This window comes from Ylistrum balloti, unplaced genomic scaffold (assembly GCF_031769215.1).
Source record: "Ylistrum balloti isolate Yb309-2 unplaced genomic scaffold, AGI_CSIRO_Ybal_v1 Utg370312, whole genome shotgun sequence".
NCBI classification, from domain to species: domain Eukaryota; kingdom Metazoa; phylum Mollusca; class Bivalvia; order Pectinida; family Pectinidae; genus Ylistrum; species Ylistrum balloti.
The window spans coordinates 1,426,945-1,447,478 of NW_026782231.1; the positions used below are offsets into that span (position 1 = coordinate 1,426,945).

The 20,534-nt window shown below is 37.6% G+C and overlaps 1 protein-coding gene across 1 annotated transcript in view; it reads right to left on the bottom strand.

Moving 5' to 3' along the window:
- Positions 1-20,534, bottom strand: part of LOC132553264 (plexin-A4-like) — a 197,963-nt gene that overhangs the window by 46,830 nt on the left and 130,599 nt on the right. Inside the window, exons 6-7 of the mRNA XM_060217496.1 lie at positions 17,804-17,936; positions 7,013-7,181 (exon numbers count right to left, since the gene is read on the bottom strand). Of these exons, the coding sequence (XP_060073479.1) occupies positions 7,013-7,181; positions 17,804-17,936 (302 nt within the window). The remainder of the gene's footprint in view (positions 1-7,012; positions 7,182-17,803; positions 17,937-20,534) is intronic.

The window sequence follows — 20,534 nt, forward strand, 5'->3', positions numbered from 1 at the left end:
TCACAATTCACTGAGGTGATTCTCCCTACATCCCAAAATTAATAATCGATAAATAAAATACATCTTTTTATTCCGTAAATGATTGATCGGTGATCAGCAATTGTATCTGTTTTGGCATCATTTCCCCCACGGCCTGAGTCAGCCATCACATGTCAGCTGGTCCAATTCTCAGAAGGACAATATATCTAACATATCTGCCTAACTCTGGACTAGCATGTCCATATAAATTTCAACCTAACCACATCACTTCTGACCCCTGTACATTGTTCATATTTGTCTGCTTCTACAGACTGACCTCTGTTTGCCTAACTCTAGAATCAATTCCTATCCTAGTGGAATTCCTGATATTTGCTTACATCACTTCTGATCTATTTGCCTAACTCCAGCATCAATTACCTCAGACTACACAAAGTTGATCATTTCTGACCTCCCAACAATTAGACAATATATATTTACGTTGAGGGCTATGACCAAAGTGTTGTAGTCCAGACATCTTCGTAACACATCCATTGTGGTCAGTGATCAGCCTCCAGTTTATCACATCCATTGTGGTCAGTGATCAGCCTCCAGTTTATCACATCCATTGTGGTCAGTGATCAGCCTCCAGTTTATCACATCCATTGTGGTCAGTGATCAGCCTCCAGTTTATCACATCTATTATATATCAACCTATTTCTGTTACCATGATGGCTTTCAACATTTTTCTTCCTGAGATTTGCTTTTAACGGTTTATTCATATCTCTATAAAAAAATCTTATTTTTCAGTATACAAATATGGTGTAAATGCCTTATAATGGAGTGATATTTTCAGTATACAACTATAGTCTAGCTGCCTTATAATGGAGTACGTCTGATATACAATGACTATTATAAATCTTATAAACAGATCTACTTAACATTTCACCATAACTCCTACACACCGCCCCCAAACCCCCAACCCCCATCACCAATCACACATAACTCCTACACTACACCCCCAAACACCCAAACCCCATCACCAATCACACACAACTCCTACACTACACCCCCACCCCCAAACACCCAACCCCCATCACCAATCACACATAACTCCTACACCCCACCCCCAAACCCCCAACCCCCATCACCAATCACACTTAACTCCTACACTCCACCCCCAAACACCCAAACCCCATCACCAATCACACAAGTCCTACACCCCATCCCCAAACCCCCACCCCCATCACCAATCACACATAACTCCTACACTACACCCCACCCCCAAACACCCAATCCCCATCACCAATCACACATAACTCCTACACCCCACCCCCAAACACCCAAACCCCATCACCAATCACACAAGTCCTACACCCCATCCCCAAACCCCCAACCCCCATCACCAATCACACATAACTCCTACACCCCACCCCCAAACCCTATCACTAATCACGTATAACTCCTACACCCCACCCCCGAAACCCCAATCAGCAATAGCAAAATTTCACCCTTTTCAAAATGTAAAGCAAATTTTGGGTATTTTAACACAAATACTACAAAAGAAAAAAAAATCTTGCTATAAGAACATGACCAATCAGTTTTTTTCCCTTTTTTTTCCTTTTTTATAGGGAAAAGTTGTCGAACAAATAACATTAAAGATAATACAAAGTCACTGAGTCATCTCCATAAAAACAGAAAATATTCCGTATTTTATTAGGATAACCAGAACTTGCATTTCATTCATTCCTGTTGATCTGCAGGTAGGACAACACATTGATCAAATTGTTTGACACAATGATATTTTAACGATGTATGATTTGTGAGTTATCTGAGGATTGTAGGACAGTTTGGCATGACAGTGTTGTGAACATGCAACATGCACAATGCCACAAGCAGCCCTCAATTATCATATTTTATGACAGAATCCACCATCTCTGATTAGCAATCATACCACATGAAAACCAAGTCTGAAAACCAGTCATGACCAGTGATATGGTATGTGTTGGGGGACACAGGAGTCTGCCACCATAAACAATGCCAGGATTATCAATAGTATAATTATTGCCATATTAGATACAGAACAACAGACACTTTCATACAATCATACCAATCCAACGCTTTCATAATTAACCATAAACAGAGAAATTCAGGCAAGTTTTGACAATTCAAATGATATTCATATCCTGTGTGTTAGTTTATCACTTCTGGAACAAAACAATAGTTAGAAATGATCAGCGTGTACCGCTTCCTAACAATGAAGATTTCATTAACAGATGGAGTGGGTGTCAATGAATATTCACATCAGAATAATCCATGAATACTCAATCTAATTCTAATTTTTATATACAGCTCTGACACATTAGTGTAAATGATAAACGAGTCTTCTCCACGTACCCACCGCTCATCCTTATAAACACCTTACACCAGCTGACCTAAGGTCAGTGATGACCTTGTCAGACAACACTCCTCCCCCTCCCATGAATGGTCTGAAGAGAAAGCATTTTCCAGTGTTGGTCAGTGATAACCTTAGGTCAGATGGTGAGCAGACATTACCTTAAATGACCATTGGGTGAGTGATGACATTTAATAACCTTGTGTGAAGCATTGGACAGTGATGACATTTAATGACTTTGTGTGTACTGTTGGCCAGTGATGACCTTAAATGACCGTGTGTGTAGTGTTGGCCAGTGATGACCTTAAATGACCTTGTGTGTAGTGTTGGCCACTGATGACCTTAAATGACCTTGTGTGTAGTGTTGGCCAGTTATGACAATAAATGACCTTGTGTGTAGTGTTGGCCAGTGATGACCTTGAATGACCTTGTGTGTAGTGTTGGCCAGTGATGACCTTGAATGACCTTGTGTGTAGTGTTGGCCAGTGATGACCTTGAATGACCTTGTGTGTAGTGTTGGCCAGTGATGACCTTGAATGACCTTGTGTGTAGTGTTGGCCAGTGATGACCTTGAATGACCTTGTGTGTAGTGTTGGCCAGTGATGACCTTGAATGACCTTGTGTGTAGTGTTGGCCAGTGATGACCTTGAATGACCTTGTGTGTAGTGTTGGCCAGTGATGACCTTGAATGACCTTGTGTGTAGTGTTGTACAGTGATGATTTTATAATGTTATAATGATCCAGTGTTTACTGACTGTAACTCTGATGATCATTTGTAAAGTGACAGAGATACAGAAAGTGTTAAGCTTGTATAGACCCGGCCGGTATATAACACCTGATCAACGGTCTATATTGTCATTATACCTGTATTTATTCATACCAACAATAAGCCTTTTTCATTCATCTCAACCTCTGTAACATGTCTGGTTGATTAATGGTAAAGTAATGGATAAATGATTTATTAATGGTGGAATGTAGCTCTATAACACAAAGGAATTACTGGCAATTTTAATGCTGGGTACCTAAACTGTATAATGTCACCAGGCCACAGATACCCTGTATAATGACATCAGGCCACAGATACCCTGTATAATGTCACCAGGCCACACGTACCCGGTATAATGACATCAGGCCACAGATACCTGGTATAATGTCATCAGGCCACAGGTACCCTGTATAATGTCATCAGGCCAAAGATACCCTGTATAATGACATCAGGCCACTGATACCCTGTATAATGACATCAAGCCAGATACCCTGTATAATGTCACTAGGCCACAGATACCTGGTATAATGACATCAGGCCACAGATACCCTGTATAATGTCACTAAGCCACAGATACCCTGTATAATGTCATCAGGCCACTCATACCCGTTATAAAGTCACCAGGCCACAGATACCCTGTATAATGTCACCAGGCCACAGATACCCTGTATAATGACATCAGGCAACACATACCCTGTATAATGTCAATAGGCCACAGATACTCTGTATAATGACTTCAGGCCACAGATACCCTGTATAATGTCATCAGGCCACAGATACCCTGTATAAGATACCCTGTATAATGTCACCAGGCCACAGATACCCTGTATAATGTCATCAGGCCACAGATACCCCATACAATGTCATCAGGCCACTGATACCCTGTATAATGTCAATAGGCCACAGATACCCCATACAATAACATCAGGCCACAGATACCCTGTATAATGTCACCAGGCCACAGATACCCTGTATAATGTCATCAGGCCACAGATACCCTGTATAATGTCATCAGGCCACAGATACCCTGTATAATGTCATCAGGCCAGAGTAGTGTCAGTGCTACCATGGTATCAATGTTACAAACGTTAAATAGCAGACTTTAAATAGTGTTCTAAATCATTCCATGCTTCCTACTTTTGTTTAATGATCTGAACATTGCTATTTAATATCTAACAAGATATGAACACCTGAAGAGTTAACACCTGAGAATAATACAACAGTAAAACCCTGATCAATTTCCGTGTCACACTCAAACATCCTGGTTTGAACAACATATAATCCAGAGTTATCTACCCACAATCTTAGTGCCTTTTGTGACAGCGTAGAGATTTTGATCACAGTATGTTACAAAATCAGTCCGTAAAGGCTATACAGCAGGTATAACACAATAGATGGTTTAACAGATTCGGTAGCAGACCATGTGTCACATGACCTGCATTTCTACCTGACAAGTGGACAATATCCTCTACAACTGCTAGATGTAGAAGCTGATAACCCACTCTACTGATCTCTATCTCACCTCACACGCACACTACCATAAAAGGCTCTTTGATTTGAAGGTTGCTGTTGTAACCTTGTAGAGGCTTTTCCTGGTATACACGGTTTCAAACTGGAGTATTGTTTAATTTGATTTTTTATGACATCCTTGTACAACAATAAAATTTCACACCTGTTATGTGTTATATTACAGTCTACACCGAAACAGCCGAACATTCTCACTGACACCAGCGTTTCTGGAGGAATGACTTACGAGCAGACATAATATAAATAGAATGGATATAAAACTGATAACAGTTAAAGTTATCTGAGAATATCAGAAAGATTAAATAAATGAACCTATTCCATGTTAAACCTACATCTCAAATCATGTTTATAATGGGTGCGAGTACACCCATCACTCAAGGGTGCGAGGTCCCTGGGGTGATCCTAGCTCTCAATGTAATAGTCATACTCTTCAGAAGGGGCGAAGGTCACACGAACAGCAACAGTATAATACAGACAGGTGAAAGGTTACACCTGCTTCAGCAGAGAATGAAATCATATAGCCCTGTTACAAAAGAGTTCTTCACAAGACTGAAATTCTACCTCCTCCTACAAAAGAGTTGCATGGTAACCAGATTTATGGGTTGTTATCATCAGCGTATTGGAAAGTTTACAAGTGGGTGTATGTTGAGGAAGTAAATGGTGTGTGAACAGTAACCAATCATCCAGAAAAACACCCTGGCTTTCCAGTACACCTCTCTCTCGAGTAGATGATGTGTGTAATTTATAACATCAAAGTTCCATTCATGTAAAAAGTCCTTCATCTGACCACTACTGAATACTGTTAAATAGGATCACCTGTTACATTGACAACTTTATAGCCTAGTTGTCCTCATGGAAATGTAAGGCTTTACACTATAGACCTGTAGCTGTTCTAATTGAAAATACAAGTCTACAACAAAATCCTACATGTTCCTGCCTGCCTCTAACATATGATACGGTTATCATATCTCCTCTCCACAGATCAATTAACCGGCTATGACCACTTCACCCACTATTATAATAACTTACTATGGACATCAACCCTTTCCAAACTGTTACAATAACTTACTATGGACATCAATTCTTTCCCAACTGTTACAATAAGTTGCTATGGACACTAACCCTTTCCCAACTGTTACAATAAGTTGCTATGGACACTAACCCTTTCCCAACTGTTACAATAAGTTGCTATGGACACTAACCCTTTCCCAACTGTTACAATAAGTTGCTATGGACACTAACTCTTTCCCAACTGTTACAATAAGTTGCTATGGACACTAAAACTTTCCCAACTGTTACAATAAGTTGCTATGGACATCAACCCTTTCCCAACTGTTACAATAAGTTGCTATGGACACTAACCCTTTCCAAACTGTTACAATTAGTTGCTATGGACACTAACTCTTTCCCAACTGTTACAATAAGTTGCTATGGACATCAACCCTTTCCTAACTGTTACAATAAGTTGCTATGGACACTAACCCTTTCCCAACTGTTACAATAAGTTGCTATGGACATCAACCCTTTCCTAACTGTTACAATAAGTTGCTATGGACACTAACCCTTCCTAACTGTTACAATAACTTGCTATTGGTATCAACCATTCCCAATGTTTGCTCTGTGTGTCACTTGATAATTAAGAACAGCTCTGAGTGAGGGAAATAAAATCAAGATCATTACCTTTGTGGATGTGAAGGACATTTCAAAAAATGAAAGCAAGGGACATTTGAATAAAAAAATACTAATCACCTGAACAAAGAAATTCAGCATCATGCCAATAATTCATAGAATTCGTACTTTGCATTTTTTTCTTCTAAGACACTTCCGAACATCCAAAGGGAGAAGTGAAAATGAAGATTGAAAAGGAAGTTGTAAAACTTTGTATTTTTTTACTTGAAATAATTTCGTAATAAATATCTGGAAATGTTCTAATGAACCTGGTATCCCTTAATTACATCACCCAGCTCTATGACATCAACAGGGAAGGATGGTTCTATTTGTAACTGAAGGGGAGGGGCACCTGTAGCTGTTACTAAACACTTTAGTGTCATTAAAGTCACACATCATCTAGTCTAACCAAATCTCAACAGGAGACAAATGAAAGCTAATCTAGTGCATGAAAATAAAACTACTGTAGAGCTGGGGCTGTTTTTTAACATAAGGTCAGATTTCTCCACTGTGTGTCTAATTATCTGCTGTCTCAGAACTTTTAATCAGTTTCAGGTAGAAATTCCAGTATTTGGTAGGACAACTGTATTATACAGACTGGTAATTGATTGTGTCAGATTTTTACCTGCTCCGGGTGGAAATTCACGTATTGAGAAGGACACATGAATGATACTGATGATTTTATTGTGTCAGATTTTTACCTGCTCCGGGTGGAAATTCCGGTATTTGGTAGGAAGGTGGAGTGTTACAGGTGATCTGGTTGGTTGTGTGGGTTAGGTTGGCAGGAGTCAACACTCTGGTGTTCCCTCGGATGAAGGCACACTTAAAGTTTCCATTGAACAATGGTAGGTTGGAAATGTTCAAATTCAGCTGAAAAAAAAACAAGAAAACAATTTTAGCATTTAAGTGAAAAGCACAAGAATGAAATCGACAAAATGAATTCTTCCTCATACATAACTCTGAGTAATTACTTAATTTGGTGCTGATAGATTTGAGAAAAACATTAGAAACAATTTTAGAGACACACAAAACACTAAAAGGAATACTAGACAACTATAATAATGGGAAATCTTTAACAACAAGAATCTGCTGGGAAGTAACAACTGTTGCATCAAGCATTCTAAAAACATTTCCGATTGATTCAGAATAGTAGAATTCTCACAAAGCATGTCAAGATTGGACACAATGGTTCCTGCCTATCTTTTTATTGTTCGACATTTACACACTGTCTGAATGCTAAGCGTACTTAATCACAGTTTTCCTGAAACCACAGTAGGAAAACTTCCTTCATCTCCTGATAAACTTGGGGATATAATTTACAAATCAATTTATTGTTGCTATCATGCTGAATTGATGTACATTCTTGCTGAAAATCTCTCCTCTATTTTGCCCATGCTTTTTTTAACCTGTCAGGTCTGCGGAACTATAATACAGATTTCAAACGAAAAATCCATAGCAGCTTGTGGGTCCTAGAATACGAATCTCAACATTCTGATTCTCCTGGGACCAATTTCTGGCTTTTATGATGGCAGTGTATGCCATTCTGGAGAGTGCGTAATCTTGCTTTTGATTCTGGATTCTGTATCTAAATCATTTAAGTAAATTAAAAATACATGTTGTAAGATATACTTAGTTCGCCTGTGGTGTTTTGTTTAGGCCAGATCTTGGTCCAATAAAGTCATGATCCATGGAATTTCATCAGCTTTTACCTAACTACCAACTCTCTCTTCTGTATCACATTTCTGTGTAAACTCCGAGTTTGTAATGGAAATATCGGGCATGACTGCAAAGCCATTAGAATCATCATGTCACCTATGGTACTCAGTTCCTGGGAGAGCGATGAAAACACGGTCACATACAAACAATCAAAAAAGACAAGATGGAAAGATCTGATATGGAATATTTACAAATGGAGGATTTCTCTGGGCACTGTCCATTTAGATTATGTATAAATCTGCCTCACTGTTGTGATAAGATCTGTATTGATGAATAACAACAAATAAAACATACAGTGACCAATGGTACACCAGGATACAAACGCCTTTGGTATTTGTTATGTCAATGTCAAAAGGACAAATGACACAGATGTCTTATCAGCATCAATACAATCTAAGCAACAGTGCCAATTCCTTTAGAAAGGCATCAACATCAAAAGGTCAAAGGTGAAAGATCTTTTCACAAGGTATCAACATACATAAGGTTGAAAGTTGAAGATCCTGAAGCCATGCACTAACATAAAAATGTTACAAGCTACAAATACTTCAGCATTTAGCATCAAATGTCCCCACCAGACCCCAACATGTACTGTCTCAGATACCATGTATACAACAGACCCCATCATGTACTGTCTCAGATATCATGTATACAACAGACCCCATCACGTACCGTCTCAGATACCATGTATACAACAGACCCCAACATGTACTGTCTCAGATACCATGTATACAACAGACCCCAACATGTACTGTCTCAGATACCATGTATACAACAGACCCCAACATGTACTGTCTCAGATACCATGTACACACCAGACCCCAACATGTACTGTCTCAGATACCATGTATACAACAGACCCCAACATGTACTGTCTCAGATACCATGTATACAACAGACCCCAACATGTACTGTCTCAGATACCATGTACACACCAGACCCCAACATGTACTGTCTCAGATACCATGTATACAACAGACCCCAACATGTACTGTCTCAGATACTGTCCCAGACCCCAACATGTATTGTCCCAGATACCATGTACACACCAGACCCCAACATGTACTGTCTCAGTACACACCAGACCCCAACATGTACTGTCTCAGATACCATGTATACAACAGACCCCATCATGTACTGTCTCAGATATCATGTATACAACAGACCCCATCATGTACTGTCTCAGATACCATGCATACAACAGACACCATCATGTACTCTCTCAGATACCATGTATACAACAGACCCCATCATGTACTGTCTCAGATACCATGTATACAACAGACCCCATCATGTACTGTCTCAGATACCATGTATACAACAGACCCCATCATGTACTGTCTCAGATACCATGTATACAACAGACACCATCATGTACTCTCTCAGATACCATGTATACAACAGACCCCATCATGTACTGTCTCAGATACCATGTATACAACAGACCCCATCATGTACTGTCTCAGATACCATGCATACAACAGACACCATCATGTACTCTCTCAGATACCATGTATACAACAGACCCCATCATGTACTGTCTCAGATACCATGTATACAACAGACCCCATCATGTACTGTCTCAGATACCATGTATACAACAGACCCCATCATGTACTGTCTCAGATACCATGTATACAACAGACCCCAACATGCAATGTCTCAGATACCATGCAGAAGTATGACCCCAAAGTACAAGTGTCCTCTGTTCTGGTGCCATGTGCCTACTTGACAGCCAATTGTACCTAACAAGTCACCAATAACTCCTGGTCATAAACTTGGTAGGCCGTTACTAATGATAATACTAAAACATAAACTATCTTATATACAGCCTCTCCAGCATCACCAGGTACATCACCACTGTCCCTAAAGAACAATTTGTGTGTATTTACTCTTCCTTCTGTCACCCTCGTCCCTCCAACTACCAGTGACTGTTGAAAACTCGTCATGGTTTTATGATTGCCTCAACTAATCCATTTTGTTGTACTGTTTGTGCTCATTAGAACCTCTTAACCCTTTTCGACCATTCAAGGAAAGCCTAATTGGTTCCAAATCAGCTACAGGATTTATGTTTGTTGTTCCTCCTATCTCTATATAATCTATTTCTATACCAATCAACATACACAACTTTTAAATGCGTACTTGCTTGAACTTTTGTGAAAGTACAATTCTGTATTCACTGTTTTTCTGTAGGAATACAAACACTAAGTACAAGAATCTATGTGTATATACAAACACAATGTGTAAAAGCATTACACATTTCCTTTATCATTTCTGTTTTATATACTGGTATCTAATTAACTCCCCTTTACAGGTTAACAGTTACAAGAATTAACTCCCCTTTACAGGTTAACAGTTACAAGAATTAACTCCCCTTTACAGCTTAACAGTTACAAGAATTAACTCCCCTTTACAGGTTAACAGTTACAAGAATTAACTCCCCTTTACATATTAACAGTTAAAAGAATTAACTCCCCTTTACAGGTTAACAGTTACAAGAATTATCTCCCCTTTACATATTAACAGTAACAAGAATTAACTCCCCTTTACATATTAACAGTTACAAGAATTAACTCAACTTTTCAGGTTAACATTTACAAGAATTAACTCCCCTTTACAGGTTAACAGTTACAAGAATTAACTCCCCTTTACAGGTTAACAGTTACAAGAATTAACTCCCCTTTACAGGTTAACAGTTACAAGAATTAACTCCCCTTTATAGGTTAACAGTTACAAGAACTAACTCCCCTTTACATATTAACAGTTACAAGAATTAACTCAACTTTACAGTTTAACAGTTACAAGAATTAATTCCCCTTTACAGGTTAACAGTTACAAGAATTAACTCCCCTTTACAGGTTAACAGTTACAAGAATTAACTCCCCTTTATAGGTTAACAGTTACAAGAATTAACTCCCCTTTACAGGTTAAAATTAACAAGAAATAATTCCCCTTTACAAGTTAACATTTACAAGAATTATTTCCCTTCAGAGGTTAACATTTACAAGAATTATTTCCCCCATTTACAGTTAACATTTACAAGAATTATTCCCCTTTAGAGGTTAACATTTACAAGAATTATTTCCCCTCAGAGGTTAACATTTACAAGAATTACAGGTTAACAACAAGAATTACAGAGTTAACATTTACAAGAATTATTTCCCTTCAGAGGTTAACATTTACAAGAATTATTTCCCTTCAGAGGTTAACATACAAGAATTACAAGTTAACATTTACAAGAATTATTTCCCTTCAGAGGTTAACATTTACAAGAATGATTTCCCTTCAGAGGTTAACATTTACAAGAATTATTTCCCTTCAGAGGTTAACATTTACAAGAATTATTTCCCTTCAGAGTTAACATTTACAAGAATTATTTCCCTTCAGAGGTTAACATTTACAAGAATTATTTCCCTTCAGAGATTAACATTTACAAGAATTATTTCCCTTCAGAGGTTAACATTTACAAGAATTATTTCCCCCATTTACAGAGAGGTTAACATTTACAAGAATTATTTCAGAGGTTAACCTTCAAGAGGTTAACATTTACAAGAATTATTTCCCTTCAGAGGTTAACATTTACAAGAATTATTTCCCTTCAGAGGTTAACATTTACAAGAATTATTTCCCTTCAGAGGTTAACATTTACAAGAATTATTTCCCTTCAGAGGTTAACATTTAACAAGAATTATTTCCCTTCAGAGGTTAACATTTACAAGAATTATTTCCCTTCAGAGGTTAACATTTACAAGAATTATTTCCCTTCAGAGGTTAACATTTACAAGAATTATTTCCCTTCAGAGGTTAACATTTACAAGAATTATTTCCCTTCAGAGGTTAACATTTACAAGAATTATTCCCCCTAGAAAGGATAAGAAGAACTCTGTAATAAGAACAATGATTAATTACCTAATATGTCCTGTTTTCTGTAATTTTAGTCCTGTAACATGTCACCATTTCAGTGCAGTTATACACCAACCCTACACTGATGCTGCTCCTATTTTCATCTGCTCTCTAGCTACCAACTTAATCTTATTAAAATTGATATTTTTTTTTTCTTTTTCGCTATTAGATAATTAAGTTTGACAACAGCATCAACATAAAATAATTCTACTTTTAATTAACTTTTCTGTATGCTCTCGAAATGAACAAAATGCATCATTTGGTACTTTCAACATCTCTGAATAGGCAATTCATCCTTATTTGAGTTGGATTAAAATGCATTTAGATACCTGAATTATTCCCTTGGTTACATTATATTTTCATGGTATGCATAGCCCAAGAAACCGACCAAGTTACCTTTCATCTGACATACAGTTTTGATAATAGTTTCTATTAATATTTCCAGTTTTCAGGAGTAAAAGGCAAATACTGGTGGACTTATTAAGAACCTGCCTCTGAGGGATCACCACCTTATCGTGGTGGGGCAGTTTGTGCACACCTTTGACCCTTTTTGCCGGTGGGAGTACAAAATGCTCCTGGTAGGGCCACCCATGTCGGACAGGTCGAGGGGTAGGGGCCAGACGAAGTGTGATCCCCTGGTCCTCCAGGTTGGGGGTTGGGCAGAGGGCTAATAACCCTCTCCTTTAAAAAATAAACTTATTACAGAAACCGGAAGCAGAACAAATCCATCAAATCCAAGGAATGCTATGGCCTTGCCTCCGATCAGAGGAGACCCATGACACAAAAGGGCGAAATCCAAGAGGAAACCCTCGAGCAGACCAGGCCATTAGTACACCCCAATGCCTTTTTTGCCATGAGGCACGAAGTGGATAGGTAACAAGTTATTAAGAACAAGAGGCCTAGCATTCATGACATTGATGATAATAAGCCAGCACAAATACTATCAAAACTGTCATCCTTAACTAATAATTGTTACAAGGTTACTCCAAGTAAGAAATAAATGTTAGCACCAAGATCAAACCATTGTTTGATCTTGGTGCACACCATTGTTTGATCTTGACACCCACCATTGTTTGATCTTGACACCCACCATTGTTTGATCTTGACACCCACCATTGTTTGATTTTTATTTGCTCTTGGAAAGTTTTATCTTTCCCCTTCTCTTCTCTGTTTTTGTTCTTAATGACATTTGAACATTTTTTTGCAAAAATAGCAATGATAATCTTCATCTGACAAATCCAAAATGGCTTCCTAAAAGCCATTTTGTTTCTTCTGATCAGTTCCAAAATCAAACAAGCACAAGGAGAAACCAAAGGGAACATACGTATGAAATTTGAGAGACATCCATTCAGTACTTCTTAAGAAATAGCAATAACAATCTTTACTAGGCAAAATCCAGGTGTTGAGAAAAAGATTTTTGAAGTTTGAGTAAATTTGACCCATTTTGCCCAGCCACTCAGGTCCCTGTAAGGTGGGGACATTTTAAATCACTCTTTTGGTTCATTTGAAGCAAGGGAAGGTTTCTCCAAAATTTAATTGAAATCAGTCTCAAGGGTTTTGAGAAGAAGTCCAAAATGTTAAATTGTTTACAAACACATGACAAAGGTGATTGCAATAGGTCACCAGGACACGTAAAAATGATACAAACTGGTTTTATGCATAATATTGTTTTTTTTTCTTTTTCTTCCCTTTTTCCTCTAGTTTTTCATCATTATTTGAGATACCCATTTTTTTCTAAATTGGTTCTGATAAGGACTGTAATTACAACAATGGCAGACTTCGTGATGACAAGACAACAGTACTATACATGATGTGTCATCAATTCTCTTCTCATAGATATCGATTTTTGAATTCAAAAGTAAAGCTTAAGAAGTAATTTAAGCTGATGAAAAGCAAAACACTGTGTAAGATGTATCATTAGAATGAATTATTTCAATAAAAATTGCACATAATTGCTTAGAATTGCAAACACAGCAGAAAAAGATGGTGCTGGTATCGTATAGACTTGGGAGGTAGTTTAACTAGACTGGTAATGATGGCTATGGGGTTGCAAACTTTCAGGCCTTTAAACCATACTAATTAATGTGACAAAAATGATCAAAACAATGTGAGGCAGCTGTGCATATTGTGTTGACTTAAGTAACGACAGAAGACCCAGAACAGTACTAATTGCAAAAGAAAAAACTTTAAAAAACAGTATCATTTATGGAGAACAAAAAACATAAAAGATTTGAAATATTCATAACAAGAGGTCTAGCGACCTTGACGGCCACCTGAGATAAGCAATATAGAATACAAAGGTTAAAGGAAAGTATCTTCCAAGTGTCATGAAAAAGAAACTGTGACATTGATGTTAGTAAGCCAGTGTCTATACTAATAATTGTTACAAACTTCCAATGGGAAATAAACATTATGCTCAAAAACGCAATTTTTCTATAAAGTAAACCTCCTCTCCAGGAAGAGATGTGAGAGTCATTTTTGTAAATAAAGCACCTACAACACTTCCATCCTATGTGTTGAGAAGAATATTTTTGAAATTTAAGTCAATTTTAACCATTTTAGCCCAGTCTAACAGACCCTGGGGTCATTCAGGTTCAATCTATTCATACAATCCTGCCATCACCTTCATCTGAATTCTAATCAAATTTGAAATATTTCCAATCAAAATTCAACAAATTATACTCAAAATCCGATTTTTCCAATTAAAACTACAGTAAATTTTACCCCTTCCCTACGGGTAAATGCGAGACCCTGGGGCCACGATATTCACGACTTTTATTAACCATTTTATGTTGATTCCATTCATTAAGATCATTTGATTCTATCATTTCTGTGTGTTGAGAAGATTTTTGAAATTTGAGTAAATTTGACCCTTTTGGCCCTGCCACTCAGGCCCCCATGGGATGGCGACCATATAATTCACTACTTTATTTTGTCTTATGCCAGGGAAGGTATCTGCCAAATTTTATTGAAATCAGTTCAGGCATCGAAATGTAAAATTGATAAAGGATGCACGATGCTGGATGAAGGTGATCACAATAGGTCACCAGGACTTTGTCTCAGGTGACCTAAAGTAAGAAGAAACTGTACAAGTTCCAAACAGCTAAATATGGAAAGAGCACTTTGTGAAAGTAATCCTGGAACATAATGAAGATGATGATTTTCAAAAAAGATAGTTACAAGAAATTATTATTTGAGAAACAACGGAGGTTTAAAGATTGCTTTTTGTGGAGGAAGATAATTCAAACAAATTGAAATGTTCTTTGTGTTTGAAGAATTCCATATACTGACAATTTGGTAGGTGATTCTTTACGACAGGAATTAAAATCTAAACCTGAACATTACAGTATACATTTCAAGCTCTGATGTGATGACAATATCCTACAATTCTTCTTTATTGTGATTCTTCAGAAAGCTAATCTGCTTATAAGAAAAGGATTGAACTCCCTCAGGTAGACACCAGCTTCATACTACGAATTACATCAATACATGATGACAGCAGTTTGTTCCTACTGTAGTATTTCATCTGACAGGTGAATCCTCCTCAATAACAAAAATATTTACTACATGATTGCACTGTTACATGCGGAGCACTTGTTTCAGACAGTGCTCCAGCCAGAGAGTACATCCTGGACACTACAATGTCTGGACAATATCCTCTGGACACCAATGATACAAACAGCACAAAATAAAATACACAACACTTGGACACCAACAGCAATTGAACTTTGTAGCCTGGATATAGTACCAATGGTACAAACAGCCGAACATTACACCTTGCACACCAGTAGACAAGCTGGATAGTACACCCTGGAACAAATGGACAACAGCTAGACTACACCCTGGAACCAATAGACAACAGTCAGACTACACCCTGGAACCAATGGACAACAGTCCGACAACACCATGGAACCAATGGACAACAGCTAGACTACACCCTGGAACCAATGGACAACAGTCAGACTACACCCTGGAACCAATGGACAACAGTCAGACTACACCCTAGAACCAATGGACAACAGTCAGACTACACCCTGGAACCAATGGACAACAGTCAGACTACACCCTGGAAACAATGGACAACAGCTAGACTACACCCTGGAACCAATGGACAACAGTCCGACAACACCCTGGAAACAATGGACAACAGCTAGACTACACCCTGGAACCAATGGACAACAGTCAGACTACACCCTGGAACCAATGGACAACAGTCAGACTTACCTCTGGAACCAATGGACAACAGTCAGACTACACCCTAGAACCAATGGACAAAAGTCAGACTACACCCTAGAACCAATGGACAACAGCCAGACTACACCCTAGAACCAATAGACAACAGTCAGACTACACCCTAGAACCAATAGACAACAGTCAGACTACATCCTAGAACCAATGGACAACAACCTGACTTCACACCCTGAATATCAGGGAGCAATGCATGGACAGTAACATCATGGAAAACCTGTGGACAACAGCCTTGGCAGTAAAACCTGTATACCAGCAGACGTGACTAAAGTACAAGCTGGACTCCAGCTGACATCAGGAAAACAGTAACCTCAGACACAGATGGACAACACCATCATCTATCTTGTCCTAAATATTCACATCCAACAGTGGAGAAATTGTAATCTTTTTAATTATCTATCCTGGTAACACAGACTTATTGATATTCACACTGTAATATGTGCCACTTTCATAAAACATTTCCTACTCATAAAAGATGACAGCTGTAGGCAGGGCAACTTGATAGACACACAGACAAAATTTACTGAAAATGTAGACTTTTTTACCATTACAAAAAGACATTTTTCCTGTTTATAGTCGCTTCATGTGGTTTCGCAAATGAACAGCCATCAATTGCGGTTGAATGCTGCTAATTTGAAATAGAAATTGTGACAGATTGAATATGAATGTGTGTTTACTTCCAAATGAACAGGTCCTTACGGCCACCGTGACAGATTACCATATAGTAACAATAGTCTTTAGCCACACCATCCGTTACCCATCTATGATGGAGTGAAGCCAATTCTCCTGTCCAAGCTAATCGACATACTGGTCAAAGGTCTGCCCATCAAGCTCTGCACACATTTTACTAAGTAAGATATAAAGCAATCCTGACCACATATTCCAGTCTTAAAGAAGCAGCTTCGGAAAAAAATATACTGAACATATTTCTAAGTTACTGCCTTAAATTACTTTATTTAATCCACTTCAATATCTTGTCCAGTCTGTGAGGCTTCATAACTTACTTTTACTATCTAGGTCACAATGTCCTAATTCATCCCTCCAATTCTTTTTATAGGTCAACATTACCTCATATATATATAGATAACATTACCTTATGTATATAGATAACATTACCTTATATATATATATCAACATTACCTTATATATATAGATAACATTACCTTATATATATAGATAACATTACCTTATATATATATAGATAACATTACCTTATATATATATAGATAACATTACCTTATATATATAGATAGATCAACATTACCTTATATATACTTATGCTGACATATCTATATATCACATCAAAGTCATCTAATGTACTTTTGTAATCATAGCGATCTAATTTATTTGTGTTAATTGTTTGATTAGTGACCTAATTTATTTGTGTTAATTGTTTGATTAGTGACCTAATTTATTTGTGTTAATTGTTTGTTTGATCACAGTGACCTTATTCTTATGGCCAGGGTTTATGTTATCCATCAGACTAAGCTACAAATTCCTTGATAACTAGTGTTTGAATTTTATCTTAGTAAAGGTCACACTCACTGCAACTGTCATTTCTATTTCAAATTTTTTTCCCCTCAATCTAGATCCAAATGACAATATTTATCCTGTGTTGACCTACTTACCCTGGTTGTCTTGGATGTGTCCTTCTGTATCTTGTCTGGAAACACATGGCTGATGTTTGGACAAGTCTGACCGCTATACTCAAGCCAGTGAAGGTCATGGTCATGGTTCTTGCATTCAGACACAACACTACACCTGTAACACATCAAACAATACAATCTGAAACTTTTCTTACATGGTATCAATATACAATAGTGATTGGATCAGTGTGGGATTCTGAGGTGTGTAGGGTTTACAACTGCAGTTAGGATATGGTCAGAGTTGTAACTTGGTGTGGAATTCTTCATCATTGTTGATCAGTGTCCAGTATCTGTCAAAGGTTGACACCATCATCATGTCAAGGGTATGAACGTTTCTGCCTAGACACCTGTTACTTCCTAATTGGTTATGTCATACAGTCGAGATGGTCTCAGGTGTGTCTTTTACCCACAGCAATATCCATTTATTTAATTGGCAACACTGCCTGGGAACCATTCAATCATGTAGCAATTATTTACCTGTACCATCACCTGGTAACAAGGTCTCTCTACTATCACCTGGTTACAAGGTCTCTCTACTATGACCTGGTAACAAGGTTTCTCTACTATGACCTGGTAACAAGGTTTCTCTACTATGACCTGGTAACAAGGTCTCTCTACTTTCACCTGGTAACAAGGTCTCTCTACTTTCACCTGGTTACAAGGTCTCTCTACTATGACCTGGTAACAAGGTCTCTCTACTTTCACCTGGTTACAAGGTCTCTCTACTTTCACCTGGTAACAAGGTCTCTCTACTATTCTATTTTTATATCAGTAATGTAAAATATAAATGACATGCATTTCCTTGACCTAAAGGGTAAAAAACATTTGTCAATGTCCACTGAAGGCCAAAAAGCATCAAAGCCTATTAATGACTTGGTGTGCTCAGAGAAACATTTCCATGACCTGGAATGAGCCACGTCAATCTTTTCTGAAATCCATTACACCAGCAAGCATTTCATCGGTCACTGTAAATTTACCAATATGGAGATCTGGTTTGTACTTCCAGACAACAAAAACCTCTTTTATAGACACCAGCACATGTACATTATTTCCAGTAAGTAGAAAAGAAAATGATAACCCTAGTAAAGCAGTGACAACGTATTTGAATCTGTCATCACTACAGCAACGCCACCGTCAACATACTTTCAACCCTACAGACAGATAAAGACTTCAAACCTGCAATTTTAACAATAGAAGATTTGGCGGATTTGTGCTGTGTGCCATAGCACTGGAGGTCTTGTCTCTCGAGCTTTTTCCAGAGTAAATTACAGTGTTTTTTATGATGGCGACTTATGCCGAGACCAAAATGATTGCCATTGAGAGACCTGATCCATTTCCACCATTCCGGAAAATAATCAACAAATATAGACTTTTCCTGCATCTCTCTGAATACGGAAAACCCATAAAACAGGATTACATCAATAACTGATGTTTTCTGGTCAATCGGTACACATGCAACATAGCATCAGAATCTGATTTTTGCTTCTAATTTTATTATGCTGTTCCTAGAATTCGAAAATTTCATTGCCTGTATACAGAAAGAGGGTTACCTGTCTACAAAGATCTAAAAGTAAAGGTTGTTTGTCTGTAAAGATCTAAAATAAAAGTAAAGGTTGTTTGCCTGTAAAGTTCTAAAAGAATATCATTAACTATAAAGGTCTCCAAAAAAAATAACTGTCTACAAAGACCATAGAATAAAGATTACCTGTCTACAAAGACCAAAGAATAAAGAGTACCTGTCTACAAATGTCTTGGAAAATTACCTCTATAAACTCCTCTACATGTAGATAAAACATGTCAATTCAGTTCTGACGAAGAACTCTACAAAGTGTGGGCTGTTCATTTCAATCTTACAAAGATATTTCATTTCATATTTTTCTTTAAATTTCAAATTGCTTTCTGTTAAACAAGGAAATCTACTATCATTTTTCAATAGAGTTTAGCTATCTATATTCAGTGCTCTGTCAGGGTAACTGCTACTGGAAACGCTTATATAACCATCCATTCTCTATACTTATATCAACTCTAGTGCCAGGAATATTAATATGTTTTCATTTCTTTGTAATTCTGATAACACCTGTTTTCCCAGGAGACTCTGCAGGAAATGTACATTTCATTTGTTAAGTCATAAGTCTTCAGTTTCCTGGAAGACCAAATACCATAGAGAATATCAATGTGGATACATAGGAAAATTATTCATATTTCTGAAACTGAATTTTCTTATTTTTCTTTTCTCTTTCTAAATATCTGAAAGTGGTTTTCCCTCAAGCCTTATCAATCAAATACTACCCAAACCAGAGTATTGCATGTATTGTGTATTATAGATTACTTTACAATAAAGACGAGAAGTCTTGGTAATCGCCTGCAGAGAAGGTTCCATCTCCTGCCTTCCAGCCATAACTTAGTAGCAACAGATCTCTTCCTAAATTCTCTGATGACAGATAGAAACAGGTATCTTCTTCACATTCCCACAAAATTTAATTTGAGAATTTGGAAGCTGTCCATATTTTGGGTCCCATAGGAAATGTTCACTGCTAACTCCACTTTGTTGTTATTTGCATGCCAACAAGGCACCAACATAGAGACGAGATAGAGACAAGGGGCATAAGTTACGTCAGTCTAAGACAGCCTCTTTTGTATAAAAAGTGTCCTGTGTCTTTATTTCATACTACACTTAAAGTTAAACACTTTATCTCCATGAACCTCACTTTAA